This window comes from Apteryx rowi, unplaced genomic scaffold (assembly GCF_003343035.1).
Source record: "Apteryx rowi isolate R43461 unplaced genomic scaffold, aptRow1 scaffold_30, whole genome shotgun sequence".
NCBI classification, from domain to species: Eukaryota; Metazoa; Chordata; class Aves; order Apterygiformes; family Apterygidae; genus Apteryx; species Apteryx rowi.
The window spans coordinates 3,632,010-3,650,868 of NW_020449419.1; the positions used below are offsets into that span (position 1 = coordinate 3,632,010).

The 18,859-nt window shown below is 38.0% G+C and overlaps 1 protein-coding gene across 6 annotated transcripts in view; it reads right to left on the reverse strand.

Annotated features, from left to right (window-relative positions):
* The window catches only part of WAPL (WAPL cohesin release factor), a 73,540-nt gene that overhangs the window by 27,118 nt on the left and 27,563 nt on the right, over nt 1-18,859 (reverse strand). For all 6 annotated transcript variants that reach the window (XM_026069982.1, XM_026069980.1, XM_026069983.1 and 3 more), the window contains 2 exons: nt 16,299-16,417; nt 1,842-1,937 (listed from right to left, as the gene is read on the reverse strand). In XM_026069982.1, coding sequence (XP_025925767.1) covers nt 1,842-1,937; nt 16,299-16,417 — 215 coding nt within the window. The remainder of the gene's footprint in view (nt 1-1,841; nt 1,938-16,298; nt 16,418-18,859) is intronic.

Consider the following 18,859-nt stretch of genomic DNA (forward strand, 5'->3'; position numbering starts at 1 on the left):
AGTGGGGGAACGGTAACAAACTACCCTGAAAAGCTGGCTCAGAGCACGTACTGGAGGACTCTGCCATGACCAGTCTGCGAAAGCAAGAGGCTCACTGAAGCAGAGCTACCTCACTCAAGCCTTGCTTAATGGCCTCCCCTCCAAAGCAAATTGAAGGGGAGCTTGGAGAGGCCGTAAGTAGTAATACTTGGTGTAAGCAGTTTGCATGCTATGGTTTCTCACCATAAACCTCAGACAAACGTATCCAGATCTGCATGTAACAACTAGTTGCAGAAATTAAAGAGGCATGATCATCTGTGCAGGGATTACAGCTGAACATCCGGATCAAGGCTCATTTCTTTTGTTACTCTAAAACTTTGGTCATTAAACATATATTGAGGTCAAAAACCGTGGCTGAAAGAAATTCAGGATTACATCATAACATCAGGAGCAGCTACAGACAAATTCCCCTGGCTGGTTTGTTCAGGCAAATCTCTGCCACATTCCTGAATTAATATTTTGATGGTTCCAGTTACAAAGTGGAAGTTTGATGAAAGATAAAATGGCTTGCCCGAATATGAAAGATCCAGACATGTTCTTAACCTGAAAAGGACATATTCAAAGACTCAACTGTGTGTAATAAAGAAGATCTGGAGGCCTTTGAAAGGTCTGAACATATCAAGAGCTACAAATATCAGAAGGGGTGTTACCACACAATTAGTACAGTGCAAACTAACAAAATCTGCCTTCAGGTTAGATATCAGATACTTCATAAAATCTTATCAATATAAAGATTCAGTTAGAAATAAAAGCTTCAGTCCAAATGCATACAAGTTAAACCAAACAAGGGTTTTAGGGTCTTTTTGATTTGCTTTTTAAAGGAAAAATGAGGGCTAAAACTTCTGATCCCTCCTCAAATGCTAGCACTAATGGTTATTTTAAAATGAGTCATCTGTGCTTCCCAGGCAGTATAGTTAACACTGAAGGAAGGCTATTCTGAATACTGCAAGAATGCAACCAAAAAGAGCATAAAGCCAAGAGAAGCTAGTCTTGGACCAAAAAGACAGGTGGGGGGGGGGGGGAATCAGCATTAAGATATCTGCATTCTGATTTTCTGTTCTCAGGCAAGTCAAGCAAGTAAGATACCAAACAAAATGAAATTTACTGACAATGTACAGTGCATAATTAGTGACAGCTTTTACACATGTATAGCCCAAGCCCCTGGATTCTTGTTTTAGTATAACTCAGAAAATAAAAAATAAAATAAAACCACCTTAAACCTCTGAACAGTGGCTTTTGAATAAACAAAATTAGTTTCTTTTAAGAACACCTCTTGCTAAGTTTTGTGTTAACGCTTGTATCTGATATGTTCACGTTAGCCATTCCAGCTATATAGAGAAAATTGTCTCTTCCACATTTTCTAAAGGCCCAAGTAGGCAATTCACAATAATTTGCTCCATTATAAAGGAGAAATAAACCAGGTCTTTATTTTAGAAGTTTTTTCCTTTCTGACCTGTATTTCACAGATTCCCAGGCATATTAGAGAGATAATTCTAGGGGCTGCTGCAGAAGATGAGATGGAGCCCGCTGTTAGAAAGCTTATCTTTACCATACTAGGCAACACATCTCCATTGTAACATTTTTAGGTATCTGCATATTGAAACAAGATGCAAGATCCCACTCTAGAGTATTTCCACTGATATAGTTTCTTTACTGTCAAATATCCAGTGGCTCACACAACAAAGTGGACTTCATTCTGAATTACTGTGACATTCCCAAAAATCAAGAACTTCTCTTGGTTTCAAAAGTATCAGTGAATCTTAAAGGAGATTTACTAAACGTAAGTAAAACAGTCTACTTACTGGGACACTAGGTGTTTTCAAAACCGGTGGTGCTGGCAGAGCCTCTGATTCTGGCTGATTCCAGTGTCTAGCATTATATACAGCTTTTGTTGGAGACTAGAAGATTAAAAAAAAATTATTTTTTAAGCAAATCTACCAGTAGTCACTGTGTACTTCAAAAAGGGATGTAGTAAGTAGCCCACTAAGTAAAAAGTAAATGAGTTTCACTCTTTCCCTTTTGTCTCCCCAACAACACAAATTTTCACTCGCATTCTCAATATAATACATATCAGAAAACCTGACAGACTTTGAAGCATCTAATGGATGTAAAGACATACAGACCCATACAAACAGCAAAAGACATGATGTGTATGTATTTCAAGAATTTTCCAGTATTTCCTCTTAAAATTTATTCGTTCAAAGAAAAAAAGCTTAAAACCTTTCTATAAAAAACAGACAGCTATGGGGAAAAAAATTGTTAGCAAACACCATGCCAGTAGAAAATATGAATAAAGGTTTGATTCAAAATGCAAGATCAATTTAAATTTTGATGCTTGGAGGAATAGAAAATACTCAGATGAAATGCCTTAATCCATATTAATAAACTAAGCAGCATCTTTTTCTGCCCAAAGATGTGTCAAGATAAATTGAAGATGCAAAAAAAAAAAAAATTTTTTTTAAAAAAAAAAAAAAAAAAAAAAAAAAAAAAAAAAAAAAAAAAAAAAAAAAAAAAAAAAAAAAAAAAATTTTCTTTGAATTTTTTAAACGAATACAATATAATTCTTGGAGGAAGCCAAGACAGATATCCAATATCTGAGTTTACCAACATAATTCTACCAGAATAACTCAGACTAATATAACATTACAATTTCCACAATTTTAAAATGTGCCATGTAGTGTATAAACTGTATAATACAATTATGCAACTCCTCACATACACTTGCATAGTTTTTTTCATGGGGAAAAAAACATAAAAAGAGATGGGCTTTAAAAATAATTTTCTGTCAAAGTATAAGGTACCAACTACATAAAACCGATACTGGCTTGAAAATAGCCATAAATGGGTATTCAGCAAATCTTGCAACCCCAACATTTCTGGATTTCACACCAGCCTACAAAGTGTAAATAGGTTTTGGCATGTTAAAGACTGGAAAGCAGAGATTCTGGAAGTCAAGAGTTCCTAACTAGTTATAGCCTAGTTAAAAAACTGTATCTCACCACATTCTTCCATTCTTTACAAGAAGAGAAGCTCTAACAAAACTTTGAAGAATATTAGCAAAACCAAACTCTAAGCTATGAGTTTTCAGATACTGAAAGATCTGTCAAGCCCTAAATCATTTTATTTTCCAGGTAAGAAAAGCCTCTCCTTCACTCCTCCAATGTGCTTTTCCACTGTCATAAGAAACTTACCTTGGTTGAATCTTCTTTTATTTCCTTATTTATTTTAAAAAAAGAACTGCTCCTGTACCCATCAGCAACAAATACACAAAATGGCCATGGTTTTAACGGGTGTAGCTATTTTGCGGAGACGCTCTTCTAAGCGGTAAGTTTTCAGGTGATGGACATATGAAGTCCTTCAGCAGCCACACAGCCACAGTGGCCGTACATAGGAATGCTGAGATAAGGTTTTTCCTCTCCCTATTTTTTCCACCAGTGAATGATTTCAATGTTTCTTTGTTATTTTTAACTTTCTTAAGAAGCAGAAACACTAACTTGTAGGATTTCCCACAGTCTCACCAAGCAAAAGCAGTTTTAAGTTCATGTGCTACAGTTCTGACTGGAAATGCCTGTCCAAAAATAAACAGTGTTACACAGATCCTTATTTGAAAAAGGTTAAGTGCTGACAAAATGGTAAAAAGGTTAACTCTCTTTTCCTCTGCAAATTTCTGAGTAGCCAATTCTTACGCTGAATTTGAATCAGGTTTAGTGATAAACAAATGAAAGAACTTAGTAACAAAGATGTGTTTTATCAACAAAGGCAGCATTTCACAAATATCTGCAATGGGGAAAAAACTGAGTATTTTCTGGATATTCTTTTTTTTCCCGCCTTGAATTATTCAGCTGTTCCACAATTTACCTCAGTGTATACTACAGGTTGGGAAGAGAGCCTAAGTTCCTGGGTGCCATTTTACATCCTGGTATAAGGGATAATTAAAGGAAAAATCCTCCGTATTAAGCAACAAACATGAAAGCACAGAATGTATTTAGTATCAATTCCAGCTTCGTATGAGGGCTGGTGAAAAGATGATGCATAATTCTTCTTACCTTTGCAGGGAAGCTTAACTACTACAGTTGTGACAAGAACGTAGCACATTAAAGCTGCCGGAAGTCCTATCAGCATGGGATGTTTTTTATTAACAGTCTCGAATCTCAGTTATAATCTCAAATAGTATTCTATCCCTGCTTAAAGAGTACAAATATATTAATAACCCTGAATTTCCTGCCTGGCAGGTAGAGCACGCTGCCATGGGAGCTTTCCAGGCCTCTGCAACAGCAGCGTGAGGCTCGGAGCAGCCAGCAGGGCGTAAGCCCCACGCGCGGGGCCGGCAGGAGAGGACCCCCGGTCCGTGCCGATCCCGTACATCAACCAAGACACACCGGGGGCAGAGCGGGGCAGGCTCTGCTGCTGCAGCAGGACCCCGGTTTTCACGAAGTCCAAGGGACGAGCACCCGCCGCTCGCTGGCCCGGCGCACAAGGCCCCGTGGGGGCCCTGCCTCCCTGCCCTCGCCCTCGCGCCCTGCGTTGCGCCAGGGACRCGGCAGGCGCAGGGAGAGCACAGCCGCGCTCACGGCCACCTCAGCTTACGCTGCTCCACAGCTTACCTACGCTCTAACAGTGCGACACAGAAGAAAGCTGCATTTTACGTGAGAAATCAAGTAATGTCACCAAAAAATGCCTGTTTTGAAAAATGAGGAAGTCTTCATTTAAAAGATCTCTTGTAACAGAACCTGAACCGTAACCGAAAAGTCGTAATTACTTTACAATTCAAATGCATATGAAATATTACTTCTAGCCACTATCCCTTGTAATATCTTCCACTTTTAGATCAAAGTAATTTCACCTGCGATTCCATGCCCTCCCGGTAGTACTTCATTAGGTAATACACCCCCATCCCCAGCATCCCTAGTATCTGACCCAGTATCCTGCCTCACACTAATTGCCCAGAGCTCAACAACTAAAACTACTGCGGAGTTACAACATTACCTCCCAAAGAGGTATTTTCCAATCAATTCTGATCAGTCATCCAGAGACTTCAGAGCCTCTCTTGCAACTCACAGGCAGATATGGCAAATACATCTCTCCGTTACAACTACTTAGAGCTGCCTTCAAATTTTTCCTTGCAACACACAAAGACAAATTTGCAAAGCAATTGCAAAGAAAGAGCACCAATCCTGATCAATCAGTAAGCACCGAGAAGACCCGCTTTAGATTATTGCACAGCACCAATGAAGCCAGGAAAATTAAAGATCAAATGAAGGCTGGTAAACAAAGACTTTTCAAAAGGGCTTGTTCTCAAAAGCAAAGGGGTTTTTTGTTTGTTTGTTTAAAAACCTCAAATACTTGTGATAAAAAGCTTCTCTGAAAAAACAATACTGATTTTTAAGTAGCAGTCATGTAAGAAAGCGACTTAGTTTCTCTTAAAGGTAAAACAACCTTTTCAAATAATGCAGACTTTTCTTCAAGAATTCTTCCTCTCAAGATTAACTTATAATAGATGCAAGTGGAAGCACATCAATCCCTTGAAGTCTGTGGTCTTAAGAAAAATAAGTTCTGGAATATTAATCAGCTCTAAGAGCTTTTACTGAATAACAGAGCAGAGAATTTCCTTTTTCATACGCGAGGTTGTATAGAACTGACAGCTGCTTACATACAAACAGATGTCTGAAAGCGTGCAAATAATTCAGTGAAGGTGTAAAGAGTATTATATTGCACAACACTGCATGTAGTTTTGGGGGTGAGTTGGGATGCAAAAAACAGAACTAGTGTCAAGGAGATATATATATATATTTATTTATTTTTTAATAAAATGCACAGGGCTGTCAATTTTATAAGATCATCTTCAAGTGGCAGAAACTATGGGTCATGCTTAACCTCTCACCCCTGAAAGCTTCAAAGCAGAAATTTCAAGAGTTGGCACTCTACACATACTAATGCAGCACTGCTTGCCATTCACAGATGTAAGAACAGCAGAAAAATAAGAGCCAGGGACATAAGTCATGCTGAAAATACTGGCAAAACAAGAAAGACAGCAGCTATTTGCAGGCAGGAACACTTTCCAAGATAAAGGACAGTGACAAAAAAAACATTTAAGAGATGTCTTGATAAATGTATTATTTATATCAGAAGGGAAGTCAGGAAGACTGTATGCCAGATGTTTGTCAAAACTACAAAAAAGCTCCCAAAGACTCAAAATAAATCAAAATACTTGATTATTTATCATTAAGGATTCATAATCATTAACAGCACTACCCTCTCCTGAATGTTCTACTTCAGAGARGAAAGAAAATATGACAAATATGTTAAGCAATACACAACTATTCATAATGTATTGTTTCTTTTGAAAGAGGAAAGGAATGAAAGCCCACTCAAAGCAAAGAAAAAGAAATTTCATTTCAAAACAGGGAGATGGAATATCAATTCAGCAAAGGCTGTGTAACACAAAAAAGTTAATTTGGACTCCAGATAAGATAGCAGTTGCCAACAGTAGCTAAAAATAAAGCAAAGCAAGACCAAGTCATTTATTCAGTGTTCAAAATGTGAACTGCATCTCCATTATTTGGATCACAGGAGAAGATTAGTGCCAGTAAGTCACTTCCGAGTGCCATGGACCACTTACCGTGAGCTGCTATACCATTTAAGACAATAAACAAAGTAAGATTTGGTTTAACACTATCTCTATGCAGCTAAAAATCAGTATCTTTGGCTAGTGGTGTGTCCTTTCAGAAAAGTATGCTCTTTTGTTCACAAGCACAGAACAGTTGTTGTATTTGAACACAGATGAACGTGAAACTCTGAACTACCAGTCACAGCTCTCTGAACACACTTCGGCAAAGTCCAGCGCCATGACCAAGTCTCACTGTTTTCAGTTACTCTTGCACAGCCTACCTTTTCTTCAGGTTTCCTCGTGTAAAGTCAGTCCCAGATCAGGCAGTTAAATATTTCTGACCACAAAGCAGAGCGTTTCTTTACAGTGTTCCAATAGCACGTGTAGCACGGACTGCCACCTGGCAATATCGTATTGCTTTACTCTGGCTGAACAAGAAAGGGGCTAGAGTTTCAACAATACTTACACAAAAGAAATTATGTTCAAACAGGACAGACCTCCTTTAGTATTTTCTCAACAAATCTCTCTAATATGAACAAATAGATATCCGTTAGCTATTTTAGTGTTATGTGCTAATAATATTTGGAAAGGTGATCCGATGATCCTGCAGTGAACATTACTGCACTCAACGAAGTAAGCAAAAAGCAGTTAAAACAAATCCCACTAATTTGAATGTCTCTAGAGACTCGCTTGTCATGCAGGCAGACTTTAGAACTGCTGAAAGCAGTTAACCACAGAAGTGGACGATACAACTGATCCTGTATACGTACATCTGTGAACTAAATTGCCAGAAACAGTGACTACTCAAACTGTGCACACAGTCTGTGGCTCTGGAAGAAATGGAGATGAAAAGGGGAAAAATAGCCCAAGGAGCGAGTCCAAAAGCCAGGCAACAGTACTTCCGGCTACCCAAAGTACGTTTCTTCCATTATCCCCTTCTTCTGTATTTCCTTCTTCCCTGTTAATTACCTTCTTCCCTACAAACATGCAGTGCACAAAAACATTATGCGTGTGCATAGCTAAACAAGCACAAGCTGGTAGTCTGACAAGGTTTAAGAGTATCAGCAGCAGACAACACAAAAGCTGGGAAAAAAAGTCACTGAACTTTTCCTTGCATTGGACTTCTGAAGAACTGCAAAATGTTTTCTGAAAGCTCAGAAGAGGCCTACAGGGCACAATAACGTGATGGGTCAGACATCTAAGTGAAACATGAAAGTTTAACTTGAAGAAACATGATATTTTGATAAACATGAGATTCATTCTTTAAGGGAAATAGCTAAGGGTGTTCTGTATGCCGCTTACATGGACTGTGCCCCAAACTGGTCAGCTCTGCAGTTACTAACTTAGCCTGGGACCTACATTAAGTCCAATTAAAAGGGGCAGGGTACAATAGTTTAGACACATCACCACCATATTGTGAACCCAGACCTTGAATTGAAAGAAGAGAAAAGCTGCTTCTGCCTGCAAGCAACTAGACCTGCATACTCATTGATGAGCACATCCTTTGTAAAAAGCGTTAGGAGTGAGTGAGTGAACATGTGTAAAATCACGTTTCAATTTGGATAAGGGAAGTATTTTTCAAGTAAATCTCCCAATCGCCCTCAATTACCACATCTTGGCTTGCATCACAGGGTCTCCAAGCATGTTTACCTGATTCCTTTTGGATGCAGCCAAAGTGGAAGACGCTCTTCCGGAGTGTACCTAACTCACTCCAGCTGTTAAAGGGTATTCCCTAAGGAGGATCAGAATAAAGCTAATTCAAAGTAAAAACTCCAAAATGCGTATAATGTGGACACTGGGACCTCAGCATCAACTGTTTCGCTCTTAAAATTTGCTCATGTTGCACCACACTACTGTCTAATGTAAATATAGCCATAGATTACGAGCTGGGTGAACCAACCATGCTCAAACAGTATGGGAGCTCTAAAAACAGTTTTGCTTATTTACCTGCATATAAGTTAAGCTCCCATTGGCAAATGAAACTGCTATATTTTGCTTTCGGTTTTGCTGCCATTTTAGAGCTGTCAGCATGATTGAAGCCTTGTGCAATGGCACATTTACCCTATGTGCTTACCCTGTCTTCCCTAATTACTAAAACACTGAAACTGATGGGGGGGAGGGAGGGGAATGTAAGGATGCAAGATAAAATCTCCACGGAATAAGTACTTGTTTTAAGGTTCTTCTTTGCATTTAGAGGTTTTTGTGAAGGGTGCTCTCTCACTTTCAAAATATTTTAATGTAGCTTTTGTTTCTTGACTACAAAGAGTTAATACCAGTAAGGGCTGGAAGGATAAAACAAAGCTTCCCACTGTGACATTAAACATATTCAAATCAATTTCTCTGCTTCCTAAAAAGCACAAGCATGCACACAAGGCGAGTTTTTCCATGCTTACTTTTAATTTGTTTCTCCTCCTTCTATGAGGAGGTGGCCTCTGTCACCTTCATGTCATACTTCACATCCCTACCTTTCTCAGGACAAGCAGCATTGCAATTGATAACATCTTTCTTGACCCTGCACGGGAGAAGGAACGTGCTTCTCCTAACACCGCTACTGTACTTCTGAGTAACGGCTGCATACGGAGGACAGAGGAAGCAAGCAGCTTTGCCAGTGGGAAAGATCTCGCTCTGCGCCTGCTGCAGTAGGGAGAACACCCTTCTTCACCACAGAGCACGAAGGGGTGGGAAGACAGTGATTTTGAGCAGCAGCAAACGATTAACAGACCAACTCCTGGTATTTGCTTTCACCCCTGAGACAGCTTCAAGGTTTTATGCTCCAACTCAATATGCTAAAATTACAGAAGCTTCTTCACTCTTCAAATGAGATGACTTATCTAAAAACCAGCCAGTCCTGATTAGAAACCTGTTCAACTCTAGCTTAATAAAAATGAAGTGGTTTTGGTCTATTTACATTAATAATAAAAAGAGAAAAAAATAGGAAGCAAGTATTAAATAAATTTGCTTTAAAAAGTATCTGGTTTTGCAAAGGGTAAGCAAAATAATCATATCAATATGAAACTTCAGCTTTAACAAATCAGTTTTTTAACAAACAGATTTCACTTTTATTCCAGCAATATAAAGGTTGCTTAAAATACACAAGCTGTTTATCATTGGCTAGCACTTAAAACATCTCATCAGTCATGTACCATTCTAGCAAATGGTTTTTGGACAAAAATCCACAAACACTTCAGTTCAGGACTGTGCTTCTGACAGATGGTCTGCCCAAACTAGTAAATGAAAGGACTATGGCACAGAAGCAGCAACATGCTGTCACAGGTTGGCAGATCGGACCACCACTGTTTGTCAAACTGCTAATGAAACAGACTGCTGCTTTGATGACAGTCTCTCACACTAAGCTGATAGAAGTTAGACACTTTAAAGAGTATTTTGACTGTCAAAATTCAGCTCGACTCCTCAACAGTCAAGATAACAATAGTCAACAATCTTTCCTATCAATAAAATGTAATATTTCTAAATTAGGATGCAAACAGCAGTTTAATGTGCATAATATCAGCTGTTTTACACCACAGAAAAAGAAAACGCTTTGCTGCAACTGTTCCTCCTTTTTGTTGGGCACGCTGTTCCTAATGGTTATGCAAGTTAAACATCTAGTATACAGAAACATCCCCAAGTAATAGCAGCTAAGGTAAATAAGCAGTTCTCTATAAAATTCGTTCAGACTAGTATACTCTGGTCCTACTAAAAACTCTGTGGAAAGGGCTGTGACTGACACAGCAGTGTTTTAGAATTAGGCTTCCACTGCTGCTTCTCAAAGCAGCATAAGCTATGGATAATAATTAGCCAGAAACAACTGAGGCTGTGCATTTAAGAGAGATTAATCCTCACTTAAGTTAAATCTCGAATCTAAAATATCCTTTAAAAAGATTTAATTTGGGAATATGCAAATTCATTTGAAAGCAAGCAAAAACAAATGTTACTTGCAGGATGTCTTTGATAAAAATCTACCGTAAAGTATAACATAAGCCAAGCGAGAAAACTACAGATCACAGCACAGCCTAGTTTCTTTCCCCCTCCCACACATGTCATGGTCATATTAGCCTTAAGATTACTAAGTCAAACCAAGAGCCATGGTTTCTTACTTCTTCAACTTTGAAACACTTTCAAAGACCGGGTACAAGTATTTCATCTTGGAATCAAGCAAACCTAGATAGAACAAGTGTCTCAAGCTGATACATATACATTCTTCCAGCTAGCATGAAGCACCCGTGGAAAAAGTTTGCATCTGTGAAAGACCTCATTGGTAATATCCTCAAACTTGCATCACAACAAATCCTATTAATAGCAAAAGAACCACACGTAAGCTTTATTTTCAAGGATCGACAACGCCTCACAGTGCCTAAAATTTAGAAGAGGAATATGATGACTCAAGATGACCAACTCATGAAAAAAAAAAAAAAGCCACCCACTGCCCACAGGACAAGAAAGATGCAATTAAATAATGAACTATGTTGCAGATCAAACTAAAGTTATGCAAAAGAAGAAGAAAATCTTTCTGCAGGTTCAGCACAGTTAGATAGCCAGTCTAACTGGAAATGAGTGCTCTTCATACGCTAGTGATTCGATATATCCTTCAAATTGGCCTGCCAACAAGAGAAAACCATACACTATGTAAACTTGCATGCATTTCTGTACCTTGCTGGACACACAGCATAGCAATTATTTGTAAAGCTTGAATAAAACATGAAGAGCAGTGATTATCGGGTTACAACTGAACTAAATTTCATCTTAGCCACAGAGCTCACAAGCAATCTTTTGGCTAAGTCACGTCTGAATTCAGCAGTGATTTCACTCATGTATTCAACATTACTGTCATGACTAACTCTATTAGTGTCACTTGATCAAAGTAATACATGTAATCCTTCTAACGCCGGCTGTGTTTAGTGAGCATTTCTCAGTTGCAATGTTGACTTAACCAGGTTAAGACGACTTAATCCCTCTTCATCCGTTCCCTCAGCTGAGTGGATGCAACTGTTTTTACAGTCTCCTGGTGAACCAGACTAGGATTCATATTAGATGTTTCCTTTCTGTGGGCTACTTTTTAAACACAGATCAGTTCCTTAATTTAGTCCAACACACAGCCTTGTCAAACTGCAGGAACGAGGGGAGAGGGGTGAGCAGGTGGGGCAAAAGGAGAGCAAAGGCAGCTTAAACAAGTACTTATGCCTTTTTTTTTTTTTCCCCACCCCASACAAAACCATTCCTTACGGTCTTTTTTAGGCCTAGTGCAACAAGAACCCAACTTTTTCCAGCCAGTGCATTCTACGCTAGCAAAGTAACTTTAAAACACCACCAGTATTAGAAACAGTGGAATAAAGTGCTGTGCACAGGAAAATCCTTCGTTCAGTACTTGAGTCAGTTGCCCAAGGGAAACAGTGTGATACTCAAGTCAGTGGTAATGACATTTTTCCATACCTCTTCCTATATAATCCAACATGTACACAATGAGAGAAAAAAGCACATTGCTGTAATGTTCCTCCTCTCACTGTGTAAAAGAAATGTATACAAAGTCACAGAACAGACACAGATTTACTAGAGGTAGGACACTCGAGTTTAGAAAAATTTCCCCTTAAGATAATCATATCAAAACAAGAGAATAAATATATTTAAGCTAGCTTAATCTTTTTCATACACATTCAGCTACCCACTTTTACAATGGGAATTAAGGGAAATATACAAATTTTAACTGAAGTCAGAATTCATTAAGCAATGACTAATATTAAGATTAGTTTTCATTTGAGTATTAGTCCTTGAGTCAGCAACATAGACAGTCCATGTGATGTACACTCTCTTCCTCACTTTAGTGTACTTTTTAACCTTTTCCAGAAAAGGTCAAGATTTTATAGATGCTAAGTTGCAACCTGTCAATGCTAGTACAAAAACGTTATGAAATACACTCAGTGCAAAGAATAGCAGGAGCTAAGAAATTAATTCCAAAAGACTCATTTTTAAAGTTCACCAATTCTAAGGCATAGAATAAACAAAATCCTGATACAGTACTGATCCAATACCTTGAAATTTTATGCTATCTGCTCCCCATCTGAGAAAACGCAGAAGATGCCTTTGGGTATTTTTACTTGAAAGATTCAACACCTTTTCCCGTCATGCCTCCTTTGCCCCACCTCACGCAGCGGTAGGCAGGCAGGCAGGCAGGCAGGCAGCCTTCCCTCCGTCTTAGCAGCACTACTGCGGGATTGCGGTCTCTCCCCCGCCTTGCTTCAAGCTGAAAAGCTCCCCACCTGGTAGGCGAGTAACAGAGCAACTCTCTTTACATTCAGACCCTGGAATATTCCCAGGGAGTCAGTACTCACCTTGCCTACGCTGGCTTTCTATGCCACAGGCAGAAGTTTTGGGTTAGACTATTTCTCTTTAATTTCCATTTTTAAGCCTTTTCTTCCCCCAGGTTCTTATTTAGAGGCACAGATAGTTGGTATAAGACCACTGAGAACTGTTCCAAATTATTCCTACAAAAACTGATTTTCCTCATTTGCTCACTCCACCTGAAGCTTGTGGTGAAAAGGCAGGAGGAAGAGATCTCAGGAAAGAATTTTATGGCCGCTTCTTAGGATTTTTCAAGCCTTTAGTCTGACTAGATTCATACCATAGCAACAAAAAGAGTTCTTGTATACCTTACTTATTTTGCCTGATAACTGAGAATGTTTTTCCTCTGTAGAAGAGGGATTAAGCTGTAAGGGCCCAGCAAGAGAGGTACACCATGGCCATACAGGGTTCCCAAACTTATTTGTTCAGGAGCAAGATGCTGAGCCAGTTTAATTAAAATTAACTTCAACAGCTGCAAAAAAACTTTTGCAGATGTTACTCATGCATGCTTCACACCCATAATTTGAGAGTCAAGTAATGCCAATATTTACGTACTTTAAGTACATAATTATGTTGCTACAGAGCATAATATTTTCCCTCTAACTCAGACTCAGGATAAAGAGATTTAAATCACCTTTAAACGCAGAATTAATTCAGGTTGAGACTTTACATCCCTAATGTACACRCTACTGCAACTTTTATGCTCATTATTATCCGTATGAATAGTCAAAGATTTCAGTAAGACTCCTTACATTAACAGCAGTTTTTAGAAACACTGTTACTCACTATTAATGGGAGAAGTTAGCCATTAATGTCTACAGTCTTTTACTACACAAATGCTAAAAATTTCAAGAACTGGACTCTACCATTAGAGTGTAATGGTCAGATTTCAAAAGCTTTAACGTGAGTTAGGAGTGAGAGCGCTGCTAACTACAAACCATGGTGCGGGGAGAGAATCGGCTTTCTGGATTTACTGAAGTTTAACCATATCAGCTGTTGCATCCTGAGAATTACAGAGCTATTTCTTTTTCAGCTCAATGTGACACAGAGCCATACATACCTCTAACACCACCACCTAGCAGAAAACAGTATCTGCTAGTTGCCACTAGAAAATAAAAAAAGGTAATGAAATAGTGCAAGAAGTTTTACACATCCCCTTTTAGATCAGGTAGGTAGTTTCAGGTTAAGGTTTTTAGATTATCTTTTTTCATTCCCAGAATAAGAATTCCATTAAAACAGAATTGAGATTAAGAGTTTATATCTACAGTTTAGGAAAATAATTACAGTGTCTCTAATCTATCATCGAAACAAGCTTTACAAGTATTTTTTTTTTAGTAGCTCCATGTAATAACCATATGATTACAGAACATGCAAGTTTAAAATCTGAAGTACAATTACAGCCATTTCTACTCATATATCAATTCCATCACTACAGGGTCAAAAAGGTTGTTTAATCCTTACACCTTCCACTTCAATTAAGTTTATTCCCAACTGTGAATTTTCTAGATTTGTTTCAGTCTTTTTTTTAATATATATTTATAGTAGGGTATTGCTGTAAGGTTTTTAGCCTAATTTCATGATAAATATATTCAAAATTAAAAGAATTTTCATATAAACCCTCAAGCAATTCAAATATAAAAAGCTGAAGCACATTAATATTAAAAAGTTTTTAAAAATCCATATTCACCAGAACACCTACAGCTGTTTTGTGCTGCTGAAAAATACAACAAGACAGCTACAGTTAAATTCACGTTCCCTGTACTTCTGTCTCCCAGTCTACTGTGACCTGTTCACCAATAGAAAGCTCTAATTTTTTTAGAAAAAATTATTATTTAATCAGCTGAAGCTGACAAATTACGATCTTCAAAAACTACTATTTAAGTTCTTCTGAGAATACTCTCCTCAGCTCTTGGTAGCCTGCCTTCAAAATCTGAAAGCAAGAGGTAGTGACTAAGAGCTCCCCATTCTGTTCAAAGTCATGAAGCAATGAGAAACAACACTTCTTCTCAAAAGGGCAATGCGGCTGGAAGTATTCATTGGTCACATTTCCCTTGACATGAAAATATTCCCTTGCATACTTTGAGAAATGTAACAAATTTGCCATCCTTCATTCACCCACAAACCCACATTTTTAAATGGAAAATGATTATACATCAACACAGCTGAGGGGATAAAAAACAAAAAAACACCCCAAGCTTTCAGATCTCGAAAAGAGAGGGTGGGGGGGAAAAAAAAAAAAACAACACACACCTTAAAACTTAAAAAAAAAATAAAATAAAAATGCAACCATTAAGTTTAGGGGAAAAAATGACAAAGGAAAATACTGTTTTAAAAATACTTCGAACTTTTAAACTATTAACACATTCCTCTGCATATAAAAACATTTCTATTTTAACATGCAATTGCTAGGTCTTCCAAACCTTACGGAACTCAAAGGTAAAGGAGAAGTGCAATTGCATTCCCCTCTTCAGTTTTTCCTTTCCCTTATTACACCAGTTCTGGATTGCCACAATGGTAAGAGAGCAAAATCTCTTCACCAGATAATGGGAACTCATTTTGCAAGAAGCATATGAAAAGGCCTGAAGCATTAGAAATGGGTATCCTGGACAATCAAGTAAGAAAAAAATTTCATTGAATAGAAATTACAGGGATCCTACTATTGCAAAGCTTCACCTAGTAGCTAAATACAACTTTCTTTGTACATTTATTTTTAAAAGCCTCAAAATACCAAGTAATGTACAATACCAGATACAAAAGAGACACTTAGTATTAGCAAAAGGAATAAGCTTGATTAGTAACATGAAATGGCAAATTTGTACCTGATGCAACACAGAGGGTGTGGGGTGGGTGTTATGGGTTTAGGGTTTGTTTTCTTTCCTAATTAAAAACATCTAACTCTTCCATATGCCAATCAAATGCACTAGTCCTTACAAAGACTATATCCACGCCAAATTCCAAGCTTCCAACTTCAGTCCTGTAACATGATATATATTTCTTGGAGAATGGAGAAAGGAAAACAACACATAGCATCTAATGATGATTCAACAACAATCTAGAAGGGAAAGAATTACTTTTGCGCAATCCCTCATCTCAGACTTGCACCTGAAAAGTGAAATTCTCAGTAATCAATACAAAGAGTTTTGCACTTGAAGGTTTTACTTTTCCAGATGTAAAGTGTAATCTTAACAGTAAAGACAACAGATTATCTCAAATGCAGATATATACTGGGACAAAAGTCCTGTAACCAGAAAAATCTAAGACTGAAGAGTTAACTAAAATAAGAGCTTTGTCTTGGCCTAGAAGTATTATTACTCACCCGCTTTGGTCCACTAAAAATCTTCCTGGTGTTTTCCTTAGATTTATCACCTTGTTTATTTGTGGACTTTTTATTGCCTTCAGGCACACCAGATGCATCCTCTGAAAACTCCAGAAGATCTGTAAAAGATAAATATAAGCATAAAACATAACCATAAGGGAAGCTGTTGAACTGCTAAAGTATTTCTTGCATCTGAAGTTTCCACAACTATAGCTTCTGAAGTTATATAATAATCAAATATAATCTTCAGACATAAAATCATTTTTAAATCCGATTAAAAATAGCCCTGGATGGAGCTGAGATTTACTGGCTGGACTGTCATAATATGCAGATAATACCATAACAACATACACTGTCACAATTTCTACAACATTTCTTGCCTATTATATCAAATTAAAGTTATTTCCCCACTCCACGTATGTACTCCTCTGAATCCCCAGGTTCATGTGCTTGTTTACAGCTTATAGCCACAACTCTGAGCAAAAAAATTAAACAGTAGATGGGATTCTTCAAAAGTGCAAGAATAAAAGCATTAGAAGAAGAAACTTTCCTACTGCAACTACAGGACTAAAGAATTGATCTTACTCATTTCTCATGAAGGCAGCATGTTTATATCTGCTTATTCTTCTGTAAACAATGCAAAAACAATTGCAGCCATCAGTTCAGACAAGAGCCAGCTAGAAGTGACTGCTGGAACAGCCTGTCAATATATCCAATAATTGCCTCACCGATATTTTTACGACTCAGTTTTGGACTGTAAACCTGCAATTCACTGATCTAACTAAATCTTGTTCTATTTTTTTCTTTAAATTTGTGTTACATTTGAAGCATCATCCCTTAGAGGATAACTTACGTTCTTTTATTTGGCACAGACCAGAGGTAACCATAAATTTCAAAAAGGAAATAGAGACAGGCAGAGGGAAGCACTATTTCATCTTTAAAGCAGTTTAGAAAACTCATCTACTCCAAAGAAGCTGCTGCTATACTAAACTGCACTGCAAAAATACAAGCAGGTTGGACCAGTTACTCCAATAAACTACTGTTTTCCAAGTGCACACACATCCAGTAAACAGGTCTGGTCAAATTCCTAGGCGAGGAGGCAATCAAAAGCAAACCAAACTCRCTGCCTAAACAAAGGCGAGTGGATTTCAAACAGCACTTGCGAGTGCACAAAACTTACCTTGTTTGAAAATGACTGCATATCTTGTTATAGTCTAAGAAGCTGGGGGAATATAAGTATTCTTAAAATAAGGCCCAAATGTATTTTAAATGGCAGTCCATCTCAGCAGCCCTGTCAAGGCCAGGGCAGGAGGGACGCACCACAGGGCACCTACAGGCACCAGCCTCTCCCATCCCAGCACACTGGCTTTCTGCTCAGTCGTGCAATGTCAGCACAAGGGCTTAAGAATATGACATGAATGAGGCTTTTAAAAATAACTGCGACTTTTAAAAAGACATTTTGATAAAATTAGACTAAACAGGGGAAAAAAAAGGTGGGAAACCAATTATTACCATTAAACTAAAAGCAAAACTGCTTCCAAATCTACACAGAAGTCAACCTAGGCCTTCACTGGAACCCCTGCCCCCCCCCGCTATTGCGGATTAAAAGCTAAAAAACAACTCACTTAGCCACAGTAATTACTAACATGAAAAAATCACTCTAGAAACACAAGATGCTTTTTCACACACCAAATTACCATAATAATTTGTGCCTTGCACTACAACTTGGAGCTGGTATAGTGCTTAATAATGATTAGTAGTGCTCTATATCACCTAAACCATAATTTTAAAATCATCTAAGCTCCTTCCTTTGAATTCTACCCCATATGATACTGAAATATCCCACGCAAATTAGGTATCTTTCAACTCGAAGAAACTTGTTTGATAAAAAGTTTTAACTCCTACTTATCATATGATAACTCGCATCTTTTGATGCTGTTAGCATATCAAATACTTTTGTTGTTAGTTTCACAAGATTATCTGGAATGCTTTTATTTGGGCAGTGCTCTCTGGGGCCTTCTAGGTATCCTAAGCACTTTGCATACACACCCCGCCAGATTTTCAAACCTAAACTAAACGGAAAAAAAACATCTTTTGTTAATATTAACTGAGCCATGAGTAGTTTGGTAAGCAGTGACACTAATGAAGACTTTTCCACTGGCTCTCTCTTGTATGGATTTTGCAGTGCCTAAAAAAGCAAATCGTATTGGCCTCTCTTCAGTATGGAAAAATATAATGCCTTTTCTCCTCTATCCAACCGTCTTCAAGGCATTTAATATTTCTGAGCCCATTTGTCAGACTTGGTTAAAATCAGAAAGAAGTTCAAAGACTAACTAGAAGCAACACCACAGTAAGAGCAGAAGCCTAATTTCTCAGGGAAAACAACACAGTTTTATTTTAGACCTGACAATAATTTCGCAAAAGATTTTTCAAGTCCACATGGGACTCTGCCTTTGAAGGCATTCTTAGCTGGCTAAAAAGGTTGACCCTATTAGGTGACTGAGTTTTGAGGAGATGCAAGGAAAGAAGGAAAAAAAAAAGGGGGGGGGGAGGGGGTTAAT